Raw genomic sequence first — 23,844 nt, 5'->3', positions numbered from 1 at the left:
CTCCCTTGAAATTTCTGACAATAAGAAAAACCTTCCATTTAGTTTGATTTTAACAAATATCTCTCCTGAACTTTTAAAAAATCCAACAAAATCCTCCCTTCCGTGATAGAAAATATACAAAGTTACGAAATTACCCCTAACAATTGTCATTAAAGAAGCCAAAAAGGAACTGAGCAGCTTGGCATTAAATAAGGGAATCCCGGAGGGCATTGGGTTTCGGCAATTGAAGCCTATTTTCAGGCGGCTGGTGTAACAGATTCAAAGACTACTAAAGGAGTGTTTCTAGCATATTTGGGGAGCTACATGTCAGCACCGTGGCTGCAGTGAGGGTAATCCGTTGGATAACCAGTAGCAACGGTGATGATTCACGTCTGAGGGCAAAATTTGTGGCAGAGTTGGTTTCCGACGAAAGGGTGGTGGCTCTTTTTGCCGGAGAGAACGACAATGCACGCAATCTTGTGGAACTATTAAGTTTCAAAGCTTCTAATGTGCGCAAAACAGAGGGCTCATATACGCCACATCTAGTTTCTTTTCTTCTTTTAAAATTTTTGCCACTTTTTGTTTCTCAAAATCACAGAGGAGCATATCATTTTCAAGCGAAATATTGCAAGATGAATGCAGAGATGTTCAAGATGACGATGCTCTATGTACCACATAACATGGAGCATACGTCTGGATCTGCTAGTTTCCTAGTTTTTGGTCATTATGGTTTCAATTGTTGGTTTTTCTGTTCCTTTTTTTTGTTGTTGTCTCTATTTTTCTTTTAATGAAATTTGTGGTTTACTATTATTTTGGTATGCAAGATATAATAGAGACTATTTACCAAACAAGGGATGACTGCGAATGTGTACCAGTAGGTCGGAATATGTCATCGTCGGTGCAATACAAATCAAAGACAGAGCTTTTACATTTTCATACGTTTTCATTCACACAAATGGTAGAACAGAAGATACTCAATTTCTAACAGACAGTAGCAAAAGGTATATTGAAATGTGAGATCCGCTCAATAATGCTGGTCAAATGACCCAAAATTATACAACCATTGTAAGAGCTTTCTCATTTTCTATCATCGAACACCAAATGCATCTTAATCATCGTCCTCCAGAGTCTAGAACACTCCAACGCCTCTGAATCATCACTTTGGTTTGCTTTACTGTTCGATTGTTAATCGATTCCAATAATGATATAAGCCTTTCTTCAGACACCTTCTCAACTATCTGACCCATTTGAGCAGCTCTCAGTAGAGCATCCTCAACTCCATGTGCCTTCTCAGGCTTAACCAAAGCAATCCGAGCAAGCCTTTCTCATGTTATAGATGACAAGATTTGACTAAGCATCTTGCCTCCTTTCATCTGCTTCTTTTTTGGCTTCTTCTTCGCTGCTTCGAGTTCTGCTAATTTACAATGCCGTGTTGTGTCATTAACTCCTGCATTCTTCTCCGTCTATTAGCTTCCAATTCGGGATCAGCCATTGCTTTTTCCTTCCTTCTCCAACCCTGGATATTCTCTTAGCAAGCTGAAACAACCAGAGAGATATCACTGACATAACGTTTAAGCTGAGTCGGTGGAGTTTAGGGATGGGAGATTGAGATCAAAGGAAGTTTAGTAAAATTGTACATAAAATGATTTACACAAGGGCAGAATGGGTATTTGAAAAATTTGATACATCAAAATGAAACTAAAGAGCAGATTTTTTTTATTGTCAGAAACTTTGGGAGAGGTTTTTGCATTTTCGTCCCATTACATCCCTTTGACTTCACATGCAATTCAGTATATGTGAAGAAGAGGTATATGTTAGTGGACATGTATCCAAAATTTATGGTGTGGGTGGGAGATCCGAACTCGAATTTGAATCTAATGAGGAAGTCGGATATTTGGATCTGATTTAATTATTTAAAATAATTATATTAAAAAAATAAAATATAACAATTTAAATAAATAGAAACAAAAAAATACAAGTATCTTTTCAATTATTTTTATCATATATATACAAGTTTTTATAAAAGAATTAAGTAATATAACAAATTGACAAAAATGCAATATAAATAATATATTTATAAATAAATAGATAACATCTATATATATATGTGTTATATATATCGATTCCTCTCGAATCGGATAAAGGGTAAGCAGAATTTGATCCGATTTATGATCGGATCCTATTACCCAATCTGATCCGAAGATTCAAAATGGGGATACTTGAATATAACAATATAGTATCAGACTTTGGATCGGATTATGATCCAATCCATTTTGCACCCCTAACTGTGTTAACGTTTACACTTTACATACTGCTTTGAACATACTAGTCTCAATATGCTAAGAGAACAAAAATGTACAAGTAGCATTATACCTAGCCATACTAAGGTTTTAAAAACTGGACTGGACATAAAACCGTTATGGAGATTAATTCCTACGTTTTAAAAACAGTTAAAAACTGTTGTTCGGACCAATAAATTGATGGTTCAACCACTCGGATCAATAAATAACCAAATTAATATTATTTGGCCAAAAAAGCGATTTTAGAGTGAAACTGAACCGATTACCTGACCAATTCTCATGTCAACCGGTCAAACCGTTCAGTCAGTTCCAGTTTTCAAAACTATGAGCCATACGTTACGAATATCTCCTCGCCATCGACTCTCAATGTATTTGTGCACTTTTTACTCTTTGCTTCCATCAAATCCTCTATTAAATGTGCCTCACACCAACCTCACTAATTACTCATAGGTCATGGGGATATATATTCGCAATGCATGGCTGCAACGTGTGAGGTGCCTTCGAAGCAAATCAGAATTCCTCTCTCTATACAATCAGAGGCTCAGAGCATGCAAAAATCAATAGATGCAAAAGATTGCAATCGTGTTGATTGCTCATTTCTGATTTTCGCTACTTTCGAGCTTTGTGCACACCTCACTACAGATGGGATGTTAGGACATCCCTATCATATCATCTCTTTGGCTGAACCGGCACCTTCTGCGATGCCGAATCTGCTGCCCACAATATTTATACAAGGCATTGCAGACATCTATCCATCAAATGATGTTCCCGATGTACGGCTGTCTTGTATTGTGGATATGTTGTTGGCAGTGTGGTATTGTAGGTAGCAGAACCGAGCTCACCCCTGCTCGGCTTGGCCAACCTACCACAGACAAATGCGAGCGGACAGGACATGGTTTTCAAGGGCCCCACCTTATTTTATTTAGGATATATATATTTTTTCTTTCTGTGGGACCCAGCTAGATCCAGAACTTAACGGGATGGGTTATTGCCTTATTGGCGTTGCTTTGATTGGGCAACGCTCTACAGGTGCAGTGGGCCCAGAAAGATCTTATGTTTCAACATGTCTTGTCGCGAGTCTAGCTGCGTCTGTAGCACGTTGCCTGTGCAGTCGAGGTATTTGCCAACATTTTCTCACAAAATTCCCACGCGGATGGCATATCTTTGCATCCAAACACCCCTCCCCCAGAAAAGCAGAATGGAAAACGAGTTGGAAAGAAACGATAAAGTGCGCGAAGATGCACAACAACCTCACCATCACGTTTTTTTAACGCCGCAGAATTTAGAAATGTCAAGGGCATCAAAGATCCGACGATGCAAGATTCTACTCTAGTATGCTCTCTCGTGCTTTTGACTCATTTTCCATTACTACCCCTCCTCTTCATAGTTCACCGCTCCCCTCTTCTCTTTTCTGTACTCCTTTTTCAGAGCTGTCCCCGCGTTAATTAAGGAAATGCTGGGAAAAGCTCTGGCGAGTCGTATAAAACCTCCTTAGTCACGCCCAAAGTTCAAGAAAACTTTGAGAGCTCAATGGAGAATCCATGTCCATGGTGTTTTTCACCTTTGAGGTTGGGTTTCATATCAGAGTCGTCGTTGTTTGTAGGTGAAGTTTGAACACGTTTCGGTATAATTCAGTGGCGTGGTGAACGAACAATCTAATGCTCTTCCATGTACACCAGGTTTGATTTTCTTCATTTCTTTAATCAATCAGAAAACATTAGCTGCTTTAGGCGGAATTCATTAATGGAACCATTTCGAATACTAACCTTCTCAAAATCGGGTTTATTGAAAATTAAAAGGTACTCTTCGTTTGTTTTCTTTTTAAATTTGTTTTCTTTTTCAGAGGAGTATTTGGTTTATGGTCGCTTTGTGATGGAGAACAACGGGGAAGCCGGAGACGATCAAGGCTCGGGATGGTTTCAAGTCAAAAAGGTTTCGTCTCTCTCTCTCTCTCTCTCTTTTCCCTCAATATTTTGCTATTTATGTTCTCCGTTGCATCGTTTTCCCCACTGCTGTTACAAGAAATTCTACCAATGTGTAGTTGTGTACTAAAATAATTGAACGTTAGGAGCTTGTTTGCTATTTCCTGCTAGAAAAGAAAAAGAAAAATAAAAAGAAAAGAAAGAACAGGAAATGAAACGAGGGTTGGTAGAAAGACTATTGAGGAACTAAAATCCGGAGTACAATAAAAGAAAGAAGAGAATGGAAATTGCACCCTGATTACCATGAGCCATGTAATGATAATTCATTGAAATCGAGACAAGTAAATGGGGTACATTTACTGGGTAACTAAAGAAACTTTTAGCCATATGATTATTTTCAGGAATTCCTGTCAATTTACTTTAGCATTATAACTTGGTGAATGTGCGCGGAGTTTGTGGTGAAGTCCTGTTATACTGTAATAAACCTCATCTAGTTACCCTTATCTTGTCAACTTGCTTCAATTTAACAAAAATGAATTCTCTTTTCCGTTTATAGAGGACCAATGAGCATCTTGACCCAAAGAAACCAAACATAGTTTGGATGGTGTCTTGAACCAGATAATGTTAAGGAGTTCATCAATTCTTAATTTGAGCCTATTGGCTATAGAATGAAACTAAATACCCTTATCTAAGATTTAGATTTATGATCCCTTTGAAATTCTTAGTTACAGACTTTGGAACACTTGGATATGAATCTAGTTTTTGTTATTTTATTATTATTTTTAAGAATAAAGTAAGGAAAGTGTGAAAAGTGACTACTTTTGCATAAGTGATCAGCTTTGAGGTGTAAAGTGTGAAAAGTGACTTCACATTTTGAGCCTAAGTTGCCAACTGTGAAAAGTAACCTCCTTTGAGTTTAGGCTTCTAAAATTATAAAGACAACTTTGGGTCTATGTTCTGGTTCTTCACTGTCATCTACCTTTTACAGTTTGGTTATCCCTTTTCAATTTAAACACGATCAATTTTTGTAATATTTTCTACCAATTATATTTTTCTTATTCTTATTCCTTTTATTTATTACGGTCTATTTATATTAAACAGTTTGAACATTTCCTATCTTTCTCAGATGCTACTATCAGAAATTGTATTTTGTCGGAGAAGATTTAGTTACGAATACGATTTTCATTGATGAATGAAATTGGTTTTGTTTTACTAGAGCTTGACATAGGGTCCTACTCATTACCTTATAAGCTCTCTGGTGTAGAAGATAGTTTAAGAATGTCTGTATTTACTGCTGTCACCAAAACACTTTGTTGTAGTACCCTTAAGGCTATCCTCATTTAATTCCTTACTATCTCCTTTTTGAAGAGAGAAGGGTTCCCCCTTAGAGGAACCAAGAATTGCATAATTCAACCTTCAATTTTCATCATTCCCTTTATTTTTCCTTTTCTTACGTTATTATCCATGTACAAGTGGCTTGTTTTAATCATTATCCGTGTACAAGTGGCTTGTTTTAACACTTTATTTTTTCCTCTGTATTTGTTATCCAGAAGCACAAAACTAGCTCAAAGTTCTCAATACAAAATTTGGTAGGGTGGCTTGTTTTAACACTTTATTTTTTCCTGTGTATTTGTTATCCAGAAGCACAAAACTAGCTCAAAGTTTTCAATACAAAATTTGGTAGGGGGGTTCTCTAGCAAAACCCCTTCGACTTCTCTGCACAGTCAGCCTTCATTGAATGATAGAACTGGAAATTCCCAAGCCAGGCAGAAATCTGAGTCTTCTAAAGGCGGGGGAGATGCTTCACTTCATGTCCAAGTGGGCGGTGAATATTCTTTTTCTGCATCCAAAGAAGCAGAGAAGACTGCACATGACCTTGTTAAATGTACCGCAAATCAAGATTCTGAACTTCCCAAACCATCTTATTTTAGATCCATAAGCACTACAAATTCAAATAATCAAGAAGTTATCCAAAAGGAAAAGCTGGATATGATTCCCAAAATTAAGTGGGGTGATCTAGAGGATGATGCTCTGGTGCTGCATCATGATATTACAGATAGAACTGAAATCAAGTTTGGTGATATTGGGGTTGATAATTTGGCAGTGTGCAGAAAGTCAGTAAATGCTAATGATTCAATGTCATCTGTTCCTTCTTGTACTGCTGCTCCCCCAGTGGATGTAGAGGTGGTAACATCCATCGATGCGGAGCATGTTCCTTGTCAAACGAGTACAATGATTCAAAGGGATAAACCTTTGGAGCACTATAAAGAGCTGAATGAGACATCTTCAAAAAATGTGGGATCACCAAAAGCAGATGAGAAAATACTTGGTCCAAATGATGGTGTTGAAAATATAGAGGAAATCAATCACAAACATGTCATGCCCACTAGGGGTGCTGCCATAGATGGTTTGGATTCAAATGATCTGTATAGTCAAAACTCTCTTTCTTCAGCAAATCAAGAGGTTGGGATGGTGATGACACCCAAAGGAGCTGAAAGCAAATCTAATGATGATGCTTTAAATGTTTCTGCAGTGCCAGTGGCAAATGGGCTTCCATGCATTATTGTGGGTACCCAAGATCCAGTCTTACTTTCAGAAGAAAAAAATGTTCCTGAAACTTCAGATGATGCTTTGGTCAGAGAAGCTGTTGAAGGCTGCAGTTCCAAGCAGGATGGTGCAATAGATGTTGATCTGTCACAGGCCCAGATAATGACTGCCCTTGGGGAAGGTGAATTGGGTGAAAGCAGAGAAAGGTTTAGGCAGCGGCTTTGGTGCTTTCTCTTTGAGAATCTTAATAGAGCTGTGGATGAACTTTATCTTCTCTGTGAATTGGAATGCGATTTGGAACAGATGAAAGAAGCTATTCTTGTTCTTGAAGAAGCTACATCAGATTTTAAAGAGCTGAAATCTAGAGTGGAAGGATTTGAGAAGGGGTCTTCCCCTCGGCTATCAATTGATGGGAGGCCAGTAAATGTTAAGTCTGAGCACCGCCGTCCACACGCTCTCTCTTGGGAGGTCTGCATGCTTACTTCTCCTTGTCCTTACTGGCATACAATCAAAAGCTTGCATTGTTCAGACTGTTATGGTGGTTTCATTTCATACCGATAGACTCGTGCATAAGCATGTGGATATGCTGCAGTGAATTTTTAGTCAAAATTTCATTCTTGAAACTTGTCAGCAAGGAAAGTACTTTGAGGTTGAAATTCTTCCTGTCTTCATTAGATGCCATACACTGGGAAATCTTCTGTTAAAGAAAGAGGAATATAGAATATATATCAAGAATTAGAAAGAGAATTCAGCTTTTCCCCCTTTCCTATTAATTACATGCAAGTCTTTGATAGTCTCATACTAACATCAAAAAAAAGAAAAGAAAAGAAAAAAAATGAACTTCTTGTTAAACAGGATCATTTTCCCCTAACTTGTTTTAGGAGTGATTAGTGTGAGAAAATGAATTCAACTATTTAACAGTTGATTTTTGTGTTTCATATTTCAAAATTCATCTATTCATTGCAAGTTAAGAAAAATCTTCTGACTAGAAATGAAAATAAATACCATGGCATACTTTGTGGTCAAAATACCATAGTGTACAGTGTAGCTGTAAGGGCCAAATTGTACAATATCATTCTAGTTCCCAAGAATGGCAGTCATAGCAGCTGCAAATTATAGGGCTAGATAGTTTGGACAAGGTAAAAGAAAAAAGATATTTTCCTGGAAAAAGTGCTCTCTATAGATGGAATTATTTTATATTTGTGTTAGATTTTAAGATATTTTCTGAATCTATATTTGAGTGTTAGCTTTTTTAATTTGCATTTTGGAATCTCAAATCTCAAATTATTTTATAATTGTAATCTGATACATGTTTAGTGCTTTTCTGCTTTAGTGTACCCTGAGATATTATATATATTAAAGGTTCTTTGGTGCAAGCAGTCATGTGAGAAATGTTCAAGGCTTTTTAGTCTTTTAGGGTGATTTATGTTTTCTCTGTTGGAGGGATAGTGGTTGAGGAAGAGTTTTGTTTATCTTTTTTATTTTTATGGCTATTTATGTCTTGATGTGTATTGATGGGAAATTGGTTTTAGATTTCTCTATTTTTTTTCTGTCTTGGTGACACCTTATCACCTCAGATTGTATCTTTATCTTATTTTTTCCTTTATAATGAATTTTTATTTTCTATCAAAAGCCAAACAAGGTTCACTCTGAGATTTTAAGCTAACTCTGATTAAAATAATTGACATACTAAATTTTATTGCAATATTTTAAACAAGCTTCAACTGTTTATCTTTCTTGCTTGAAGGACCAATAATTAGTGTAAAATGTTTGTTAATCCATCCTGAGTGCAGGTTCGGAGAATGACTACTTCGCCTCACAGAGCAGAAATACTATCTTCATCTCTTGAGGCATTCAAGAAAATTCAACAAGAAAGAGCAAGAATGGCTTCTGTACATGATACAAAAACACCAGGTCCTGGATGTCTAAATGCCTGCCATGTTTCTAGTGATCATCCAAATAAGACATCTGGGAGAAATGATGTCATACCAAGTTCTAAAGAATCAGTAATGAAATCAAGGAAGCAAATTGGCGTTCCAGATTTCAGCCACGGAAACTTGTGTGGAGAGAAGCAGAATATAGAAACAGGCAGGTTGAACAAAGAGTATTTAGAACAAAATAGCCATACCCTTCTGCAGAATTTATCTGTCTCTGATCCTAATTCATCTCAAGTGACTTTGAAGGAGACCCCTGTTTCTTCTGTTGCTGGAAAGAGCAGGAAAGAACACACTGCACCAGTTTCTGAAATGGAGAAGTTGGTGCCTAAGAAGGATAAATTGTTGACTGAAAGTAAGGTTGAGAAGAATCCCAAGTCCATGGACTCCCTGAAAAAGCAAGCTCTGCTCTCTGAGAAAGAAAAGGATAAAAGAAATGTAGCATCATGGAAATGCATGGATGCTTGGAAGGAGAAGAGAAATTGGGAGGACATACTTGCAACTCCATTGCGCAGCTCTTCTCGTGTTTCACATTCACCAGGCATGAGCAGGAAAAGTATGGACCGTGCCCGCATTTTACATGACAAACTAATGTCTCCAGAAAAGAAAAAGAAGACTGCTTTGGATCTAAAAAAGGAAGCAGAAGAAAAGCATGCACGAGCAATGAAGATTAGAAGTGAGTTGGAGAATGAAAGGGTGCAAAGGCTACAGCGTACATCAGAGAAGTTGAACCGTGTTAATGAATGGCAGGCTGTTCGAAACATGAAATTGAGAGAGGGAATGTATGCTCGACAGCAACGTAGTGAATCCCGACATGAAGCTTATCTGGCTCAAGTTGTGCGAAGAGCTGGTGATGAAAGCAGCAAGGTTAATGAGGTGCGATTCATTACTTCCTTGAATGAAGAGAATAAAAAGCTTATGCTTCGCCAGAAACTTCATGATTCAGAACTGAGGAGAGCAGAAAAGCTACAAGTGATGAAGATTAAGCAGAAAGAGGATATGGCAAGAGAAGAAGCTGTGTTAGAACGTCGGAAACTCCTTGAAGCTGAAAAACTGCAGCGTCTTGCTGAGACACAGAGAAAGAAGGAAGAAGCTCAAGTAAGAAGAGAAGAAGAACGCAAAGCTTCAAGTGCAGCACGTGAGGCAAAGGCTGTAGAACAACTACGTAGAAAGGAAGTTAGAGCCAAAGCTCAACAAGAGGAAGCTGAACTATTAGCCCAAAAGTTAGCTGAGAGACTTAGTGAAAGTGAACAACGTCGAAAATTCTACCTAGAGCAAATACGGGAAAGAGCTTCAATGGATTTCAGAGACCAATCTTCTCCTTTACTGCGCCGTTCTTCAAACAAAGAGGGCCAGGGTAGGTCTATGTCAAACAGCAACAGTGAAGATCATCAAGCAAACAACACTTCTAGTTTAGGAGTTTCTGCTCTGCAGAGTGACAATGCTGCACTACAGCATCCACTGAAGCGAAGAATTAAAAAGATTCGGCAAAGACTTATGGCTCTGAAATATGAATTTATAGAACCTCCAGCTGGTTCTGAGTGCACAGGTATTGGAAATAGAGCCCTTGTGGGAACTGCAAGGGCAAAACTTGGAAGATGGCTTCAGGAACTTCAAAGACTTAGACAAGCCAGAAAAGGAGCTGCAAGCATAGGATTAATAGTTGGAGATATGATCAAGGTACTTTTCTTTTCTTTTCTTTGCTTTTTTTTTCTAATGCGCTTTCCTGTAGCCTGTCATGTTATGCAGAACTGCTTTGTGCGTGCAGTAGCTGTTTTGTTGTTATGTTAATCAAGATTAAGCATGCTTAGGAAACAGCTGATTGTTTTTTCCTCTCTGGGAGACCTGCAAAGGGAATTTTATTTCATAAAACATGGCGTAGTGACCCCAAATAGTTGGAAGAGGGCTTCATTTAGTGTGACAGAATATAATGCAGTAATTTTGCTCTATCTTTTGAGATTACTATGTGCTTATCTCAATTATTCTAAAATAGGAGATATCACACACATTCTTGTCTTTATCAATTCCTTGTTTATGCTTCATTCGTTACACTTATATCTGTGTAGCATTCCATATGTCCGAATTTGCCTTTGTCCAATTTATTTTAAACCTTTGGACTCTGAGGCACTGTTATGGACGCATTCCTCGGGAAGACGTACCGTCGCCACCGGCAGCAACAGGCACCTGACCCACCGCCAGCAGCAGCAGTGATTCAATGATTCTCATCCTACCCAGTTCGGCAACATCAGCCTTATCTAGATTAGATTAGATCATCTTGCTTGTTCTTATCTTATTGTTCTTATCTTATTCTATTGCTCTTATCTTATCTTGTTAGTAGCTTATCATATTAGGATTAGCTTATCTTATCCTTATCAAGATAGAACTGGAAGTCTCCCTATTTAGCAAGGAGACTCCCTTTGATTAGGACTCTTGTAATCTCCTATTTAAGGAGACCCCATTATTGAATGAGGATATCAAATTTCCAGTCAAGAAAAAGAGTAAAAGGAGAGTTCGGTGATCTCTTGGACAAATCACCCTCTAGGACACCAAGATAGGTTCAGCTAGGAAGGGGAGGAACAAGGGAAAACAGGAGCTTTTCCCCGTGGACCAACCCCGTGACGAGATCCTATGCCCAGGCCCATAACAACTGGTATCAGAGCCAACCGTCATGGGAGATCTGGAGCAGCTATCATCCAGGGTCCACAAACTGGAGCATAGGCTCGTGGAAACCAGCGTGGAGGTTCGTGAGGTCAAAGACGATGTCCGGGAGCTGCGACGCTTGCTGGAATCGTATTTCTCTAACAAGGAGAGGAATCCAGAAGGGGCTGTAAGCAAAAACAGCCGCCGACCAGACTTGACGGAATCGTTCGGCGAACAGTAGGTTGTCGCCCCGGTAGCCGCAGTCATCCCCAAGTACAGTAGGCTGGAATTCCCGTCGTACAACGGCAACGAAGACCCCTTAGGCTGGCTGTATCGTTGCGAGCAGTTTTTTCGGAATCAATGAACAGATGACCGGGATAAGGTAAAAAGTTCTATATTGCTAGAAGATGATCATGTTAAAGCAGAAACAGAACGTGCTAAGGCACCAGTAGATTTCACTACATTGCAGCTTCACAAATTGATGTATGAGAAAATTCATTTTGTGAAAGCCATAAAGGTGCGCAAAGATTTCAAGTCAAAGTATCCAGATATTGAACTTGTGCCTGAGGAAGAGTTTTTCAGTTCAGCCCCTCAAGATATTAAAGGATTTGTACTATCAAAAGACAGTGCACATGACCTGATGCTAAAGCGGCTTAATTTTGAGTTTTTCCGGCGAAAAGAACTCTGCAAACTTCATGAGAAACTAGAGCAACACAAGAAAAGCCTCATGGAGACCATTGCACACCGAAAGAGGTTCCTTTCAAGTCTCCCGAAATCTCTGAAGAAAGCATCCTTGCCTGTCCAACACCAACTAGGGGTTCTGCATACAAAGAAATTAAAGCAGCATAATTTAGCAGAATTACTGCCACCTCCACTCTATGTGATTTACTCACAATTGTTGGCTCAGAAGGAGGCATTTGGGGAGAGTATTGAATTGGAAATTATAGGAAGCATGAAGGATGCTCAAGCCTTTGCCCACCAGCAAGCAATTAAGGACAATGGTGTTTCTACAAATACAAAAATGAATAAGTTGGAGGATGATGCGCCTGATGAGGAAGAGGAGGGCCAAAGAAGGTTACTGGAAAAGAGAACCTTGACCAATCAGGAATCTATCGATCTCATCCTCTTAAAATCATCCTTCATATACATGATGATGAGGTTTCAAATCCCAAGCCTGCAAAACTGGTTACTCTGAGGTTTGAATACTTATTGAAGTTGAATGTTGTATGTGTTGGGATTGATGGCTCTCAAGAAGGACCTCAGAACAACATCTTATTGCAACTTGTTTCCTGATGATACTAGTACTGAGCTTCCCCATCAGTCAGCTAAGCTCTTTGTTGGTGCTGCTGTTGAAGTCTTGGTAGAATGGTGTAATTTACCATTGGCCGAAGCCACATGACTCCCATTGGCAGAGTTCCATGCCACATATCCAGAGTTCGAGCTTGAGGACAAGCTCGTAGTCCAGGAGGGGAGTAATGTTATGGACGCATTCCTCAGGAAGACGTACCGTCGCCACCGGCAGCAACAGGCACCTGACCCACCGCCAGCAGCAGCAGTGATTCAATGATTCTCATCCTACCCAGTTCGGCAACAACAACCTTATCTAGATTAGATTAGATCATCTTGCTTGTTCTTATCTTACTCTATTGCTCTTATCTTATCTTGTTAGTAGCTTATCAGATTAGGATTAGCTTATCTTATCCTTATCAAGATAGAACTGGAAGTCTCCCTATTCAACAAGGAGACTCCCTTTGATTAGGACTCTTGTAATCTCCTATTTAAGGAGACCCCATTATTGAATGAGGATATCAAATTTCTAGTCAAGAAAAAGAGTAAAAGGAGAGTTCGGTGATCTCTTGGACAAATCACCCTCTAGGACGCCAAGATAGGTTCAGCTAGGAAGGGGAGGAACAAGGGAAAACAAGAGCTTTTCCCCGTGGACCAATCCGTGACGAGATCCTACGCCCGGGCCCATAACAGGCACCCATATAGAATTTTAGCATTTACAGTTTTTCTAGTCTTAAACGACATGTGCCTATTATTCGCAGATAAACACTGATATGTTAGGAACCTCTCCGCTTTTGATATATTCAATCATCCATGCTTTTGGTATTTTTTTTTATTTACAACATAGGTTTATGAATTTAATGTTATGAAGAAAATCACATGGAAAATTAAGACTTAAAATAGAAAATTATTGAAGGTCAATCAAATATGAATGCTAAATTTAAGAAATAGAGTATGCACCTTTATTAACCATTTAACCAAGATATCAAAATTTTGTTTTAAACCGCAAGTGAAATAGACAAATTTATCAATGTAAACATCAGATACATGCTTATTGATAGCATTGGCAACTCTCTGGTGTTTGGTAACTCCCACTATTGACTTCCCCCTGTTGGGTCAACTAAAAAGCAAAATTGCTTGGTTTATTGATTTTGTTTGGGTGAATTTGGTTGACTTTTGTATAGGCAAAAGAAATCATATTAACAAGTAAGGACTGGCCTTTTGTTCCTTGTTTCCAGTCTCCAGGCATGTAATTGACAAGGTTTCTTCCCAGGTGGCCTTTGTAAATAGGTGGTCAAACTGGCCTAAGAACTCCCAGTCTCTTTTTAACTCATGACATCCAAAAACTAGTGAGTACTTAGCCACCAGTTTATGCATCCATTATAATCTTTGGACTCGTCAAAAAAAAAAGGAAACATTATAGGCTTTGGATGTTTCAAAATAAAGGCAGTGATGAAGAACTTACAGAAAATTGATAAAAAAAATACCTATTATAAATATAATATAAGGACATCTTGACTTTAAAAGGGGGATGATGTCATATTCTTTTTCCTTGATGAAATCACAGATCATTTTCAGATGGATCAACATCTTCCAGATTTATGGTTCAGAATGGAGATATTCTAGAGCAGCTTCTTTTGGCTATTGCTTGTTACACCTTTAGCACTCAGTTTTGATGGTTGCTTACTAGGCAACCCTGGTCTTTAGGATAGGAGAGATCTTAATAGATACCAGAGGGTGAATTCCTTCAACTCAGATCATGTGGAAGATGGTGATTTGGTAAGGGTGAGGCTCTCCTTCAGCCTTATGCTGTCATTCTCTATAAGCTTTGGAATATTTATTGGATGGAGAGATGCATGCAGACAAAACCACTTTATCAATGAGGGTCAATAACATTCAGGTTGAACCCTATTTCTTGACTCTTTCTTCTTGTAGTTGTAAGGTCAGCCAGCTGTGAGACTGCTTCAAATTTGCTTGCATCCATCAATACAGTAGTTGGCATCTTGCCTAGGGAGTATGAGGTTAACTCTTTGTATTGGAGTTTCTTCACCATCCTAGGGGCTGAATGTTGTAGCTGTTATCTGGAGCCTCTTTCTTTGGGTTCTTTTCTGAAATCTGGGACTTGTTTCTGAGTTCCTTCATTTTTTACTATCTTCTCCCTTGCCCTCTCTCATGATTTTATAATACAATGAAGAAGACAAAACAAGATGCCAGGTGTAATGGACTGGAGTAATGCCTTAATCTTCACTGTTATTGTTATTTCTTATTTCTTATTTCTTATTATTTCTTAATCATATCTCAGCCTCATGTTATGATGGAACCACCAAAGAGTTTAAGTGTTGCTCTTCAATGAGGTGGACCTTCTTTCTCATTGCTAATTCAAACCTCTCATATTCCTTTTCATGATATTCTCTTAAGATCTACTAGTCTAGAAAATAAGATGATTATGTGATGTTGCATTCTTTCTGTCATTTTTTTTTTGCTGTAATAGCTTTCATGGTTCCCATCCAGAAAAAAATGCTCTATACATTTTAAGGCCTATTTTACTTTTTATTACTTTGATTTGTTGATGTCTTTTGGGCAATTCATACATCTGTATAGTTGTATTTTGGATTCTCCACTAGCAGTTCATCAGATGTGTTGTGTAATTCAAGTGATAGTTTTGTTGGTAAAAATAACCTCTTTGGAGCATGATTATATTATGCAGCAGATTCTAGGTCTGCTTTACTGTTCTGGTACTTTGTTTTGGATATCTTTGTGGGGTTACAACTTCCTGTATCTTGCCCTTTTCTTTGTAAAACAGTTTTTGGACGGAAAGGACTCTGAGCTTCATGTATCACGCCAAGCTGGTTTGCTTGATTTCATTGCTTCTGCACTGCCTGCTTCTCACATATCAAGGCCTGAAGCTTGCCAGGTGACAACATATCTCTTAAGACTCCTGCGGGTGGTTCTGGTTCTGCCTGCCAACAGGAGTTATTTTCTTGCACAGAATCTATTGCCTCCGATTATCCCCATGCTGTCTGCAGCTCTTGAGAATTATATCAAGATTGCAGCAGCTTTAAATGTTACTGGAAGTGCTAATTCATTGTCCAATAAAATGTCAACGGATAATTTTGAATCAATTTCTGAAGTACTGGAGGGCTTCTTGTGGACTGCCACAGCAATTATTGGATATATTGCCTCTGATGAACGACAACTCCAAATGCAAGATGGTCTTGTGGAGCTTGTGGTTGCTTATCAAATTATTCACCGGCTTCGTGATCTTTTTGCTCTCTATGATAGGCCCCAGGTGGAAGGATCTCCATTTCCTTCATCTATTCTCTTAAGTTTAAATCTTTTGGCTGTTTTAACATCCAGAACAAGAACAATTTCTTCTATCAATTGGGATTCTTTTCCATCCAAAATGACACCAGTGGATGAATCTTTAGAAGCTAAGCCTGCACCATCTGCAGATCCTATGGGTTCCACTGAAAGCATAGCCAATGGAGATTCTGGTTTGATTCCATCTCTTGTAAACACACATGCAGAGACACATCTTTTGGAAGTACACGAGGACAGACCATTGGATGTATCATGCAGCACAAGCAGACAGGATGAGTCATCATCTGGTGTAAGGGATTTTTCTACAGAGATGACTGATATTCCAGTTGAGATGAATAATGTTCACTTTGCTTCCAAAGTCCATGTGACAAATATTCCAGCTGTATCCCGCAAAGGTTTGATTGAAGGACAAGCAAATTCACCTCCTAAGGATGAGAAGAGTTTGGTGGATAATGGTACAGAACACAAGAATGAAGACATTCAGGGCTCTAAGCAGCTTGTAGCACTTCTTCTCTCTGTTATATCTGAGACTGGCCTAGTCAGTCTTCCTTCACTCTTGACAGCAGTTCTGTTACAGGCAAACAGCAGATTGTCCTCCGAGCAGGTAAGATTGTTTTCTGCTGCAACCATGTCCTGATATGTTACTATTTTTCAATACTTCATTTATTGCATCACAAGGAACTTTGGAAGTTTACTGTTATACCTTCTATTATTTGTTCTGCAGTATCATCTCTCTCTGTCTCTCTCTCAATACTCAATATTTGAGACTGAGTTTTATGTCCCTATACTCAGTGATATCATAATTATCATTATTCTGCTGTTATACATGGCCTCCGTAAATTCTATCTTCTAACACTGTAATGAAGTACTAATGCTAATTGTGGGTGTTGAATGATATTCCTGATTTTAACAATTATCACTGTCTTGATAGTCCTATCTATGTTTTTATTTTGGAAAATAAGAATGTCTGCCATTTTGGAAAAGTAATTCAGTTTTCAATGACTTGAGTTGGATTTCAGGCATCTTATGTTCTTCCATCAAATTTCGAAGAAGTGGCTACTGGAGTATTAAAAGTGTTGAACAATCTAGCTCTGTTGGATATTACTTTTATGCAGCGAATGCTAGTAAGTTCTGTGTCTGTCATCAATTATCATGTTAGGTTATTGTAGGGGTCTGGTTCATTGAATTTGCTTCATTTTGATTTTTTTTTGTAACTTTTTTGTCATGTATAGATTACTTCCATGTAACGTTTCTAAATAAATAATGCATTTTCCTTTGAATCGTGGACAGGCCAGACCAGACCTAAAAATGGAATTCTTCCACTTAATGAGTTTCCTCCTTTCTCATTGTACAAGCAAGTGGAAAACAGCAACTGATCAGGTGACTTTTTGTATTTTATTGTTTCAAAATGTTCTGCTGGATATGCTATAGTATACTAGTCATCTTTGTCATCATCATCATCATCTAAGCCTTGTCCCAACCATATGGAGGTGGCTATATGAATCCTGTTCCACCATTCTGTCCTGTTCAGCACCAATCATGATCCATGTTCGTAGGAGTTTTGGAAATTTTTTTAATGCTGTCTGCCAACCTGACACAATCCTCTTATTTTATCCGGGCTTGGAACCAGCAGTATGAGACAAGTTCACACTGATGGAATTGCTATATTATAAGTAGTTCTAAATAAATACCTGTACACATGGTAATTGTACTATGTAACCCGAACACTTGTTCCTGTTTGCATTACCTAACTATTTCTCTTCTGTGCTTGGTGGTTACATGGGACTGCATTTTATCTCTCTTTGTGCTTCATGGCTGTTACATTTGGGTACATGTGCTAACATTTATATGAAATTTTTACACATGTCATGCAACGTTTCTCAGTTGGGTCTGCTTCTGCTTGAATCTCTACTACTCCTTGGCTACTTTGCTTTGTTCCACCCTGAAAATCAAGCTGTCCTTCGATGGGGCAAAAGTCCAACCATCCTTCACAAGGTGAGTTCATCTTTTCAGGGATTTTTCCCTCTCTGATATCTTCAAGACTTCATAGAGCAAGAACCTAACCTGTTCAGCTAAAGCAGGTCTGTGATCTGCCATTTGTGTTCTTTAGTGATCCTGAGTTGATGCCCATCTTGGCCAGCACCTTAGTAGCTGCCTGCTATGGATGTGAGCAGAACAAAGGTGTAGTTCAGCAAGAACTCAGTACAGAAATGTTGCTGTCCTTAATTAGATCATGCAGAACTGGGTCTGCCAATCAGTCTGATCCATCGCCAACAGACTATCCCACCACAGAAGATCCATGTGAAACTAACCAGTTGGGTTCTGATTCTAAAAAGCTTCAAGGTGAATTCTCTCTCAGATCTAGCCGTTACAATCCAAGAAGCACTAGGGTTCCTTTGGGAAGGAATGGCTCCTTGGGTAGCACTAGAATCAGCAAGGTGAGAAACCAAAGGGATGGAAAAGCAACAATAAAAACTTGTGAAGAATGGGCCCTCAAGCACAACATGCCAGCTTCAGAGGCGGCTTCTACTTTCATGTTGCACAGTAGGTTGCCTAGCAGCTTTATTGACAAGGCAGAGGCATTCTTTTCAGTAGATTTGCCAAAGTGTGTGTGGTGAAGAATTAATTGGCTAATTCAAAGCTCTTTGATCTAACATCATTTCAAGTTACAAAGTTGTGCTTTGTAGTGTACTTCGGGATGTTGGCATCATGACGGATGATCATTCAGATGCTAAGTTTGCATTCTTCTTATAGAAACTACTCAAGATTGGCTTTATTGCTTTCAATCTACCGAGTAGCAGAAGCTTTAGTTGGCACAACTGAGAGTATTTTCTTGACAGTGGTGGATGAAGTGATTTTTGCGATCTGTGCCAGCCAGTTTTTGTTGAAGCAATTGTACAGCTACCACACTTAAAAATAGACAGGGAGCCATACTTAGAATAAAATGCTGGCAATGAACTCTTTGAAGTTGTCAGTATTGGAGCTTTGAAACCCTAAAGAAATGGGGTTCTGTATATTACAGGGTAAATTTGATCAACCACAGGCTAAAGTCCATGGGAGTTACTTTAATCCACTTTTTCCTCTATCTTTTGTTTTGGTGATGTTATTCCCAGATGATTAAAATACACAATACTGGGCGTGTTTTTATGCCTTGTACTTGTTTTTCACCAAAACAGGCTCAAATCTTGTATTCTTACTCATTATTGATAATCTAACGCAAGTGCATTATTTTATGCTAGGATTAGAGGTTTCCTTTCTTGCTTTCTTTAGGATGAATCAAGAAGTAAAAGCATCTATTATGATTAACGAGCGCATTGAATGGTGTGTGTAGTACTAGCATTCAAATGCGATTTAGTGTTTTTTTTGGTCCACCGTTCACCTTGTGATGCATATTATTTCTTAAAAATTAGAAAGTGTGACATGGTAGAATCTGTCAAAATCGTCCTACATGTTCAGCATCTGCATCATAGCTTTCTAGTTCAAGAGAAGTCAATAAACAATTACGGAAACGAGGCGATACCAGAAACACAAAGGACCTACCTCCTGACCTCTAGGTCCTCCGGAGGCTCGAGGCAAAGACAAAAATACGGAATAGATGATTCTCTGTTCGAGAAGGGCACTACCCCCAATACGACCCACTGCACTCGGCCCATAAGCATCAGAAAAAGCAAGTGAGCCGGTCTTGACGGTAGGGGTGTCAATGGACCGGTTTTGGGTTGGACTCCGTCCAAATGGATATAAGACATTGAATTTGGACGTACTGGACGGACCAATATGACATATTGGATTGGATCTGGCCCGTCTATAATGAATTTATATTGGATTGAGCCAATATCTGGTCCATTGATAGAAGATAATAACATAGATGCCAATGGACCAGGTTTGAGTTGAAGCCAATCTAAATTAACAGGAATTTGAACAGATTGGACAGTCTCTGGACCGGTTCAAAATGATCCAAAATCTTCATTGGATTGGATTGGACCAGGTCCATTTATAATGGACTCACATTGGACTGGATCAGATTGGACCAAATCCAGTCCAATTGACACCCCTACTTGACAGCCGTCAGAAACTCAGAATTAGATGTTCACTGTGGATGGCCAAGACGTAGCACCCAGATGCAAAATCCAATGAATATCAGACAAGCAACATGCTAAACGATAAAGAGAAACGGAAAAAGATAAGAGGCCTAACTAAAAGAATAATTGTGTAAACAAGAAAACCACTATGTTTTATATCTGAGCATCTATACAACCTTTAATTGGACTACTGACTTTTACAAAGAAATAAGGACAGAAAATTCAGTGTAAAGTAACTCTGTTGAAGCTGCACCATTTTTTTTTTCTTTTTGGTAATTTTCTTGATTCCAAGTTTAACTATAGATATCTTCCTTTGTTCCCTTCACTTCAGTGATGGGAACAAGAAATGTACCTCTTATTTTGTCTACCCAGATCTTTTGTGAAGCTTTGTAGCATCAAAGCTCGTGTTTTACCATCAGGTTTAAGTCCATTATCAAGCATTTTCATATACAACTTCTTAGCAGACATGATCTTGCCTCGTAGACACATGCCTTGGATCACTGCATTGTACAGAGATACATTTGGACCAACACACTGCCAAATAAACCAAATAAGTTAGAGATGAACATGTTCAGCATCAAGGATTCATAAAAAAATTCAGTGGCAAGGCCAAAAGGCTAGATATAGTTGCAATCTCCCCAATAAAATCACAAGATGAATATGCAAGAAAATAATAAAAAAATATGGCATAACATAAATTACATGGTCAATAACCTGGGGTTGTTTTGAATTGCTCTCTTAATTTGCCAAGTCCATCTCCTATGTTATCCAGGGTGATGAGTTTGTTGGGACCTAAAGGGTGCTTGCACCTTGAGGCTACCCTCAAAGCAAGACTCTAGGGGAACTCCTTAGGGCTCAAGTTTGAGACTTTCACTTCAAAGCAATTGTATACCTTGGCATGGCTTATGTTAAGTGCATGTGTCTCTTATATTAGTCAGAATCAACTAATCATCACTGTACTAGAGTTAAAGGTCAGACTTTGTTTTCAATATGTTTATAGTTGTAGTTAGTTTCAAATATTTTCAGTGGCATTTGAACTTTAAAGCTTTAAAACATGCCTCATGGCAAGGTAAAGCTGAATTGCCCTTAGGAGCAATTATGAAGCATAACATGCTTGTGAGGTGAGCAAAGTGTCTGAGGTAGAATAGGCACAACACTTTTTAACACCATAAATCCAAGGCATGAATTTCATGAACATGAGACATGTTAAAATTATGAAAATTTAATGTAAAATATGAAATAAACCTCGTTCTATGTATCGGTATAAAATAAATAACTTAAATTAGCCAATAGTAGGGCCATTGAACAACAAAACGGTTTATTAAACACACAAGAAAATAATTATTATACATGTACAGTTACTCATTCATTAAAAATACATGCATGTGAAGCTTAAGCCAACATTACACATTTTAGAGGTGAAATTTGCAATTGGTACTTATAGGCAATTTAGGGCATTCAGTTAAGATCTGAATATGTTAATGAGTTAGATAATGTAACATATAAGAATTGGAAACTTACATCTAGGATTTCCACCACTTCAGCCCAGAGAGATCCCCATATGCAAGCTCTTGTTAATGACAAATAAGTGAATGTGTCTGGACTGCACTTTTGGTGGAGCATGTGTTCATAGACTTGCAAGGCAACTTTTGGCTTTCTTGCAGCTTCACAGGCACCAATAACAAGGTTGTATGATGCAGTTGATACCGGCAATCCCCTAACTTCCATCTGCCACAGAAGCTGCAAGGATCGATCCCAGTAACCAAGTCTTTGGCAAGACATTAGAGCTGTATTATATAGATGAAGATTTAACTGAGAATTCCACTCTCCTTTAATGCTCTCAAACAATTGTAAAGCATCAGCATATCTATTTCCCCGGTTCAGTGCACCAATCAAGGCATTCCATGTGTAAACATCAGGTGCATGACCTGAAGATCTCATGAGATCATAAACCCTGAATGCTAGTTTTACTTCTCCAGCCTTCCCTAAAGAATTGATCAATGTATTGTAGGTTGAAACATTTGGGTTGAAACCACTGTCCCTCATATTCTGGAAGATTCTAAGTGCCAAACTCCATTTACCCTCCTTTGTGCAGGCAGCAATTACAGCCTGCATCATATCCTGACCTGGATTAAATCCATTTTGGACCATTTCATGGTAAGCATCAAGTGCAAGTTCTATCTGACCACAGCGAACAAAGATGCAAACTAATAAACGATAAGTAACAATTGTTTCAGGATGACCATTTTCCTTCAGCTTTCTCCACATTCTCTCTGTTTGAATCCAGTTGTTTGTTTTTCCACAAATTGAAATTATAGTATTGTAAACAATTGCATCAAAACCTTTCTCCAGTGTACCATTCCCTTCCAATTCCACGAACATTTTAAGAGCTGATTCACAACCCTGAGTACTTGCAATTGCCTTGAGGATTAAGCTATATGTATGACCTGTGGCCATCTCCTTCTCCTTCATAATCTCAAAGATTTTCAACGCATCATCAGGCATCTTGTTCCTCAAAAGACAAGATAGGAGAGAGTTACAGGCATGTAGATTGGGTCGAAGACCAGAAGCCTCCATTGACATATACAACTCCAATGCACTCCTGAACTTGTTAGACCTGCTAAGGCTCAGGATCCTTTTTGACAAGACTTCTTCATCCATTTCCTCTAAAAAATGCAGCTTGGGTTGAAATGGACTAACCATCACCTTTGATTCGATGGAAGTCGGTCTACCTCCACTATGTGCAACACCAGAGTCATCATGAACTGTTGAATTTCCCCATGGTGGCAACTGTTCATAGGAATTATTATTGCATTCCTCTTCTCTTTTTTGACATGATATTTTGGCTTCCTCCCCTTCACAACCTACGCTAAATGGTAAACTAGCAACAAGAAATGGTTTATCCTTTCCTCCTCTAGAACCGACTAGCCACTTTGTTCCTGGCATTCTCAGTACACTCAAACCACTGAAACACTTATCCATGGATACCATGTTAACTTCATGTATTGCCATGTATTTTCGGTCGGGTCTTCCGTCAAATAGATTGAAATCTAAGCTACAATGCCAAGGTGGCCTATATGTTACATTTTCCCGAGTGGTTGGCTTTTGTTGGCTATGAGAACCCTCCGATATGATGCGAACTGTAAGCCGACTTGTCAAAACTCCTATCATGGTTGAGTCCGGAAAGGACAGAGAAGTTAATTGGGATATCTGAACCCCAGAAGTTAAAGAAAAACCCAAGGTAAGAGAAAAGAACCCCAAAACGGAGACGAGTTCAAGCCCTTCCAAAACTTAAGATGAAGGTACTCATATTTTGCGTTGCTGTGAAGAGAAAGCAGTCAATTAGAATACTTTTAAGGTTAAAACTCAAAACAATGTAATTTCACGGTTGGGAAAAAAAGTGCAACAATTCTGAATATCCCAAGCATTAAAAGGGATGGAAACACGATGTATACAGTTGTGTGAATAAAACCCACATCAAACTCAAGTGGTCTAAAGCTGAACTTATTGACCATAGGAGAAAATCAATTCAAGTGGAAGAAATTCCAAGCATGAAATTCGCAGAAATGGCGACTTTAACATTAGGAGAGTTCACATCCATAGTCGAACTTTCAGAGTTTAGGACATGAGAAGAAGAAAACCCACCTCAGATGGAGCAGAACCAGCCTTGTAAGACGAAGATTTGTCTGGAATCTTGGGAGAGATGGTGTACACATACAGCTATCAACAGAGATGGTAAAAGACCTCTCTTTGAAAATATGGAGGGAAGAAAGAAGATAACGAATCTTAGGAACTTTGAGTTGAGCAGATGGGTATCGGTAGAAGCTCAACAAAG

The 23,844-nt window shown here is 38.6% G+C and overlaps 2 protein-coding genes and 1 pseudogene across 3 annotated transcripts; 1 reads left to right on the top strand and 2 right to left on the bottom strand.

Annotated features, from left to right (window-relative positions):
• Nucleotides 1-204: 204 nt before the first annotated feature.
• On the bottom strand, nucleotides 205-1,764 carry LOC104598004 (uncharacterized; annotated as a pseudogene).
• Nucleotides 1,765-3,692: 1,928 nt separating this feature from the next.
• LOC104598005 (uncharacterized) lies at nucleotides 3,693-19,168 on the top strand. Of its 2 annotated transcripts, none has more exons than XM_010259851.3 (9): nucleotides 3,693-3,958; nucleotides 4,123-4,211; nucleotides 5,843-7,216; nucleotides 8,542-10,362; nucleotides 15,413-16,534; nucleotides 16,950-17,054; nucleotides 17,221-17,310; nucleotides 17,815-17,925; nucleotides 18,012-19,168. In XM_010259851.3, the coding sequence occupies exons 2-9, from the start codon at nucleotides 4,152-4,154 to the stop codon at nucleotides 18,546-18,548; spliced, it is 5,220 nt and encodes a 1,739-aa protein (XP_010258153.1). In that variant the 5' UTR covers nucleotides 3,693-3,958; nucleotides 4,123-4,151; the 3' UTR covers nucleotides 18,549-19,168. The 2 variants fall into 2 exon arrangements, with proteins under 2 accessions (XP_010258153.1, XP_088759728.1); XM_088903602.1 differs by having other exon boundaries at nucleotides 3,790-3,958; nucleotides 5,752-7,216.
• Nucleotides 19,169-20,140: 972 nt separating this feature from the next.
• EMB2076 (Pentatricopeptide repeat (PPR) superfamily protein) lies at nucleotides 20,141-23,795 on the bottom strand. The gene is made up of 3 exons (XM_010259853.2): nucleotides 23,655-23,795; nucleotides 21,531-23,330; nucleotides 20,141-20,543 (listed from the first exon to the last, which is right to left on the bottom strand). The coding sequence occupies exons 2-3, from the start codon at nucleotides 23,178-23,180 to the stop codon at nucleotides 20,337-20,339; spliced, it is 1,857 nt and encodes a 618-aa protein (XP_010258155.1). The 5' UTR covers nucleotides 23,181-23,330; nucleotides 23,655-23,795; the 3' UTR covers nucleotides 20,141-20,336.
• Nucleotides 23,796-23,844: the final 49 nt, after the last annotated feature.

Source organism: Nelumbo nucifera, chromosome 4 (genome assembly GCF_055504915.1).
Source record: "Nelumbo nucifera cultivar China Antique chromosome 4, China Antique-T2T, whole genome shotgun sequence".
NCBI classification, from domain to species: Eukaryota; Viridiplantae; Streptophyta; class Magnoliopsida; order Proteales; family Nelumbonaceae; genus Nelumbo; species Nelumbo nucifera.
Note: the sequence above shows the minus strand (reverse complement) of the source record. Positions and strands in the feature narration are given on the sequence as shown.

What these genes read in the sequence shown, in the direction of transcription:
- LOC104598005 (XM_010259851.3), top strand. Translation starts at nt 4,152, where the DNA reads ATGGAGAACAACGGGGAAGCCGGAGACGATCAAGGCTCGGGATGGTTT. An exon ending in GATGGTTTCAAGTCAAAAAG is followed by an intron (nt 4,212 to 5,842) that starts GTTTCGTCTCTC and finishes TTTGTTATCCAG; the next exon opens with AAGCACAAAACTAGCTCAAA. An exon ending in CTTTTATGCAGCGAATGCTA is followed by an intron (nt 17,055 to 17,220) that starts GTAAGTTCTGTG and finishes AATCGTGGACAG; the next exon opens with GCCAGACCAGACCTAAAAAT.
- EMB2076 (XM_010259853.2), bottom strand. Translation starts at nt 23,180, where the DNA reads ATGATAGGAGTTTTGACAAGTCGGCTTACAGTTCGCATCATATCGGAG. An exon ending in AAGTGGTGGAAATCCTAGAT is followed by an intron (nt 20,544 to 21,530) that starts GTAAGTTTCCAA and finishes TTTATTTGGCAG; the next exon opens with TGTGTTGGTCCAAATGTATC.